Raw genomic sequence first — 7376 nt, 5'->3', positions numbered from 1 at the left:
TTTTTCACCAAAATTATTTCTTATATGTATGTATGATGTTATGATGGATGCAAAATTTTCAAAATTTCCTAGTTCTTTTTCTAATTTTCAACAACCAAAAATTAACATGAACAATTAGGATAAAAATTGAACTAGGCACATGCAATTCACATCATTCAATCACAATCAATATCTATAAGCTATATATCAAGCAAAATAAAGTGGAAAATATATATAAACCATAATAAAAATGAAATGCTAAAGATAAGCTGGAAGCAACTAATATATGCACAAACTAAAGTACTAAAGTGTAGTGTATAAGACAAAATATTAGAATTATCCACAAAAAGCAAAATAAAAACTGAAAATAAACTAAATGACAAGTGTTGAGAAAAGAATTTTTACACCCAAAAATAGAAGATCCTCCCCCACACTTAAATGGTTGCACAGTCCTCCGTGCTAAAAGAATCGAATCGGGGGTGGTCAACTCTGGGAAGCTCCACCGTCTGGTGGCGGTGGATGCTGGTGTCGCTAATACACAATAATCGCTCGGGTAGGCTCTGTGGTGGTCTCAGCTGCTGGCTCTTGGACGGCCTGGTCAGATGGCTCTGTTGGCTGCTCAGCTCTCTCCTCAGCTCTGTCAACTGCTGGCTCCTCTACTGCCGCCTCCTTGATCTCAGCCTCAAGCTCTGGTGTATCCGAAGGAGGTGGCCCAGGGTCTCTACCCTCAAACTTTGCCACAATCCACTGAAAACGATGCGCATTGTGGCGCTCATAGCGGTGGAGGGTCTGAAGAATCTCCCGACCCAACTCATAAGGTGTCTGAAGTTGAGGTGTATGTGCGGACGGTGCAGTAGGTGCTGAGGGCTCTGATGATGATGGCGGCTCTGTGGTCTTCCTCTTCTTTTGAGGCGGCCCATCATATTCCCCGTATGGCAGGTACGGGTGTTTGCTGACATAGACAGATGTCCGATTTGTCAGACGTCTCTCCACCCTAGACAAAGTAGCTAATCTGGTGATCATCGAAGGGAAGAGAATGTTGTACTTCTGTTGTTGGGTCACCTTCCACATCGAGTCTCTGATAAGGGGAAGAACAAAGATCCTCTTCCCCTCCAGAATACCCAAAGAAGCACGGCCACACGAACGCGAATATGAGTAGCATGCGTGCTCAGCAAGATGTAGTCGGCAATGATCTGCTGCCAGATCCTCGCCTCTAGAGTTAGGTCGGAGCACGCAATGCTTAGTGGGACCGTATTCTCGCTGCTGCTGTATTCCCATCGGGCCTCTGGTAGCCCAATCTTCTTCAGAACAATGTCCAATGAAAGCTTGCCTGATGTCAAGTCCTTCACTATTTTAGGGTAAGCATCATTGGCCGGAGAAATATGCGGAATCTGCAAGAGGGTCTCTAAAGCATGGTCAGAGGTGTCTAGTGTGACACGTCTCAGAAAAACAGTGGTGGTCTCTCTCTTCAGTAGATTTCCGTAGAATTCTTTGACCTGGTGTTCATTAATTTCCACCGGGTCTAATTCTATGAACTTCCACTGGCAGAAATTGAGTCTATTATGAATGAGTTTCGCATATTTATCCGGTACATTGAGCTTCCTTTCATAGTGAAAGGCTTTGTTTTCTAATTTTTTGTATTGCTCTTGGGCCGTTTCATTGACGAAAGTGTCCGATTGAGTGCTTAGACGTGTAGGAGGAGGAGCCGAAGGGTTGGCTTTCCCCTTTTCTTTGCGAGGCATCCTGAAAAAGACAAAAAAAGAATACAGCTCAGGAGAAACAGATAGAAATCACAAAACAAAGAGGAAATAGTCAAACCATGCATATTAGAGCCGATAAGATAAACAGAGACTTAATTGAAGAAAACATAATCAAAAGAAGTAATATGCTCAAAGGAAACGTAGTTTTCCACAATCAAGCAACCTACGTAACAATTAAAGGAATAATTTGAAAATCAAAGCAAAAACAACTTAGGTATAATCAATGCAAGTGAATTGAATCAAGACTTGGGTATTGCAAATTTTGTCTTGAAGTTGAAAGACTTAGCAAAAATTGGCACAAAGGCAATAATCAAGTCAAAAATGAAAGCATGTGCCTACTCATGTTAAAAAGATAGAGAATAATCACATACACAACTCTTGTTCAAAGCAATAATTGATTGAAATCAGATTGTATTGCTAAAAAAAATAAATTCAAAGAACAAGTTGTGGTATATGATCATTTATGTTCAAAAACATATGAGTAAGCAATTCAGTCAATCCACTAACACAACATGATATGCACTTATAATACACCAAACAGATTACAAAATCTGTAAGTTCAAGGTCAGTTTGGTGTTTAAACTAGGTCCACATTTAGTGCATAATCAGAATTCATGATCAATCATCCAAATTGACATAAAACTGCACAAGTATTAATAAAAATGCCAAATGAAAACAAAATTCAAAGCCCATGTTGATCAGACAAGAGAATCGAATAAAAAATACTCATTCAGGTAATATATCAAGCAGGTTGTGTGCAGGAATTTCAGGCAGCATTCTTAGCTCATTTTCATCATCAATCAACCCAGAAAATTCAAAACAATCAGCCAACAACAGTATTCAATCCAGAAACACAGGAAGTCATCTAACCTAAGGCCTCCTAATCACTAAAAAGCAGAATCCAAATGCAATGAAAAATAAAGAAAGTAAAACAAAAACAGGGAGAAAATGAAAGTAACCTGCGCTGAGGAAGAAGAAGGGCGAAGAAAGCGGGGCGAGGCGGAGGTTGCAGCGGCACAGAAGTTCGCTGCTGTTGGTGGCTGCTCACCGGACTGAGGGTTGTGAAAGGAGACTTGGCGTGGGCCCTAGTTGCTGTCACGGAGACAGGGTTTTGCCCAGAGAGGAAGTGAAATGATGAAAGAGGAAATGGAGAGGAAAGAGAAGAAGGAAGAGAGAGAGAGAGTGGGCGAAGGTGGTCACTAGTGGTGGCGTTGTAGTTGGACGGAGGTGGCTGGGGTTGGGTGGTGGTTTGGGTGGTTAGGGTTGTGGTTCAGAGAAGAAGTGAAGAAGAAAGGGTTTGAAGTGAAGATGAAGCGTGATTAATCTCCCCTTTTTGAATTAACATTCGAAAAGGGGCTTGTGCGTACGCATAAGTATTATGCGGATGCACACTAGAGAAAATGGGGTTATGTGTGTGCACAGCAGCGTGCGAGTGCTACGAACAGAAGATAATTTGGTGTCTGTGCATACGCACAAAAGAAGAAGGAAATGGTGTTCCTACGCACAAAGGGTGCGTGTGCTGCGAACAGAGAGGTTGTGCGTGCGCACACACAGGAGGATTTTCCTTTTTTTTTTTTATTTTACAAAAGGGTAGTATAGGGGTGAGTGTGCGTGTGCACAACAGGTGTGCATACGCATGGAAAGAAAATTAGATAGAGTGCATGCGCACAAGTGGTGCGAGTGCTGCGAACAGAAGGGGCTTTTTTGGAGTGTGTGCGCGCACAGGGCTGTGCGTGCGCACAAATGATGAAAAACAGGGAACGTGTGCGCGCGCACAAGTACGTGCGTATGCATAGGACTCTATTTCTGCAAAATTTTTAGTGCCTTAATGGCACCAACATGACTTCCAAAACAGGTTTTCAAGCCCCAAAACATGCCAAAACTCCAAAAACACATTATTCCATCAAAATTACCTAACTAACATCAAAATGCAACTAAGCTATACTAAGCAACATAACCATTTATTCAAGAATTAAAAGCTAAGAGAGAGAGGGTTAGAAGGATATTACCATGGTGGGGTATCTCCCACCTAGCACTTTGGTTTAAAGTCCTTAAGTTGGACTTGTTGAGGAGATTGTTGTTAGGGTGGTTTGTGTTTCCACTCCTCTTTGAATCTCCAACCAAATTTGCTCTTGATTTGACCTCCGGGGTCCCAAATGAATTGCATCAAACTCTTGAAAGATTCCATGCTAGCAACTAGGATCCATAAGTGTTGACTCTTGAAACCAATGCTCGGATCCCATACTCTAGTCTCTTGTTCATCTTCTTGTTGATCTTCATTGTTGCACTTAGATGAACAATTTCTTGAATCACCATTAACACACTTATACACTTTCCGAAATCCACTAAATTGACTCTTGCACCATAATTGAGCTCCAAATGTTAAATTGGCTTCTTTGATGAACTTTCTATCTCCTTGCCAATTGACATTATTCTCTCTACTATCCACTACTCCAAGAAGGTTTTGAAGTTGGCAAAATTTTTACCCACTCAATTTGCTCTTGTGTATGTACCTTCACTTCTTGGTAGCTAAAATATTCCTTAATCTCCTCTAAATCTTCCTTATCATCACTGAAGTAAAAAACTGGAGGTTGTGTGAAGTCCACATCAACATCGCCTTCAAATTCAATCAAGGGAACTTCATCATCTTCTTCTTGATTTTGCAATTCTTCATTCACTCTACACTTTGCACTTAACTCCACACATTCATCCACTAGAAGTTCTTGGTTGTGGCATGAACGCAATGAAGCTAACCGGTCAAGAGTTTCCGCTAAGGTAGACATGACTTGCTCTTGCTTCTTCTGAAACTCTTGTTGTTCTTGAATGAGCATGAAAAATGCTTCTTGTGTGACTTGATCCATATATAAAGATGAAAATTGAGGTGATGAAGGTTTACAATCAAACTCATAAGGATGAGGGTTATGGTTTTGTATGTAGTGATGTGATGGTGTATAGAATTGGTGACTAAAAAAGAAAGTGTTTGGGTTCCATTGGGTTACACTATGGTAATGGTGTGAAAAAGTCATAAAAATAATATAAACAAAACCTACTAACAAAAGCAATCAAACAACCAAAAAGTAATATTTACACTATTAACATATTTACAACAACCAAAAGATAGCGCTCAATTGCATTCCCCGGCAACGGCACCAAAAACATGATAGATGAGAATTATGATGGTTCGGAAATTTAGCAAAATAATTTCTTCGTTGATAGCATAGTCCAACCCAACAAATAATCCTCTCAATCAAAGTTTAATTTTCACATCAATAATTAACCGAGAGTAATTCAACCTCAGGTCATTCTCACTTGGAATGCAATTAAAAGTGTTACGCTTTCGGTTGTTAAGGGCAGACAGAGTGGTTTCCAAATCAAAGAACGAAGGATTAAAAGAACTAAGTAATAAAAGAACTAAGAGATGATCAAAATTATAATTAATGCAATTAAAGAGAAGATGAGATCAAAACTAATAAAAATGCTATAAATGCAATAAAGTGCCTTGACTTGGGAATAAGAGGATCTAAGGAATCCTATCATGGTCATAACCACAACTATGATAATTATGATGAGTCAATCTCGCTTAATTAACTCCTAACATCGAGGAATAGGTCAAGCAAGCATAATTGACCTTGATCCATAAGTCCTAGCTAACTTACCAAATTAATTGGTAAAAAGCTAGCTTCAATGGAAACAAGAGTCAACTAACTACCCAAGAATTACCACTAAATGTTGGACATCATGACTCTAGTATCCTAGGAACTCAAATCCCAAGCCAAGGTGTGAAAATCTACTCAAAATCTAAAGTTGGCATTTTCACAAACACCTTGTGTGTATAAAAACAAAACATAGGAAATTGCAAAGGAAAATAGAAAACTATAACCAACTACTCACAAAACCAATAACAAACAATCCAACAAACATAAAGAAAGCATGAAACATTAAATTCATCAATCAAAACTTCAAGAAACTCAAAATTACAAATATGAACAAAATAACTTGAACCAAGAGAAAGTAAAAGCAAAAGTGATGGAATTAAAGAGGAAATTAAGAGTACTTACAATTAAAGAAGCAAAATCCAAAATCAAAGCTTGCTATAAAATGCTACAATCAAAACCCTAATTAAAAACCCTAAGAGAGCTCTCCCTAATCTACACTACTCCTACTCCTACTATATGAAGAAAAATATGAAAAATAAAGTCTAAGTCCTAATTCTACCTAATGCCTTCATATGTCTTCAATTCCCTTTGATATAGCACTTCAATTCAGCATCTAGCCTTCCAAAATTGGGCCAAAAGCCCTTAGAAATCGCGCATCATGTGTTTCATTAATGAAACCACGTCAGGGTCCTGTGCGTATGCACACTTTGCTAAATGTTCTCCAGTGCGTACGCACAGAGGGTTGTGCGCACGCACACATGCTAATTTCTTTTTGTGCGCACGCAAACTTGTCTGTGTGTGCTTTTCCTTGTTTTCTTCATGTGTTCTCCCTTGTACATGCCTTGTTCCACTTTTGCATAGCCAATCTTGCCAAAATGACCTGAAATCACTCACAAAACATATCACGGCATCGAATGGCATGAAAGTGGAATTAAAATTGCTAACTTAAGCACAAAAAAATGCATGTTTTCACATTTAAGATCAATTTAGGGACAAAACACAAAAGTATGCTATTTTGGTGCTTAAGTGTGAGTTTATGTGATGAAATCCATTCAAATCAAGTTGAAATATATCGGAAAATATGGATTCATCAATAAGAAAGTAAATGAAACTCAAATGATAAGAAGGTCTTGGCAAGGGTTGATGGTTAAGGATCTTTATCCTCGTCACTAACCACAACATGATAATTGCAAGGATCAATCTCATTAAGTCATCCTCTAACAAGTGAAGGAAAGTCAAATGAGCTTTATCTATCCTAATCCATAAGTCCTAGCCACCTCACTAATTAACTTAGTGGAAGCCAAAGTCAATGGACACCAATAATCAATCATTTGGACATTAGCAACTCAAGTTCACCTAAGTTACCATCCCAAGCCAAGAACACAAAAATCTACTCTAACATCCTTCCAAGCATTTTATCAAACACTTGGAAGGCATAAAAGGAAAGCTTGGTAAAAGTGCAAGAATAATAAATCTACCAACTACCAAAGCAAGGAAACAATAACAACAACTCAATTAAACAACAATAAAGGAACATGAAACAAAAATTGTATTAAAGGAAAACCTAAATCTAACAAAGAGTTCGTAAACTTAAAAGAGGCATAAAAGAGAAATTAACAAGAGGAAACTAGAGAATTAAACTACTAGAGCATGGAAATGTAAAAGAAACAAGATGAGAACAAGAAATTAAACTTAGATCTAAGAGAAATTAACCTAATCTTAACCTAATTCTAGAGAGAAGAGAGAGCTTCTCTCTCTAGAAACTAACTAAAGCATGGTGAAAAACTCCACTAATTGCTCCCCCCTGACCCATCTTAAATTTTGCATGTAATAGCCTCTGAAATGAGTTGGATTTGGGCCTGGGAAGCTCAAAAATTGCCCCCAGCATTTTCACTTTAATGAGGTCGCGTGCGAGCTGTGATGCGTATGCATGGGCTACGCGTGCGCGTCGTCTGGCGTTTTGCTTCTCACGCGTACACGT

The 7376-nt window shown here is 38.9% G+C and overlaps 1 protein-coding gene across 1 annotated transcript; it reads right to left on the bottom strand.

Annotated features, from left to right (window-relative positions):
* On the bottom strand, window positions 283–3020 carry LOC110267565. The gene is made up of 2 exons (XM_021113259.1): window positions 2699–3020; window positions 283–1722 (listed from the first exon to the last, which is right to left on the bottom strand). Exon 2 carries the CDS (start codon window positions 1255–1257, stop codon window positions 511–513), a length of 747 nt encoding a protein of 248 aa, XP_020968918.1. The 5' UTR covers window positions 1258–1722; window positions 2699–3020; the 3' UTR covers window positions 283–510.

The sequence above is a fragment of the Arachis ipaensis genome, chromosome B02, assembly GCF_000816755.2.
Source record: "Arachis ipaensis cultivar K30076 chromosome B02, Araip1.1, whole genome shotgun sequence".
In the NCBI taxonomy this organism is placed as follows: domain Eukaryota; kingdom Viridiplantae; phylum Streptophyta; class Magnoliopsida; order Fabales; family Fabaceae; genus Arachis; species Arachis ipaensis.
This window is presented reverse-complemented; position numbering and strand designations above follow the sequence as displayed.

What these genes read in the sequence shown, in the direction of transcription:
- LOC110267565 (XM_021113259.1), bottom strand. Translation starts at nt 1,257, where the DNA reads ATGGGAATACAGCAGCAGCGAGAATACGGTCCCACTAAGCATTGCGTG.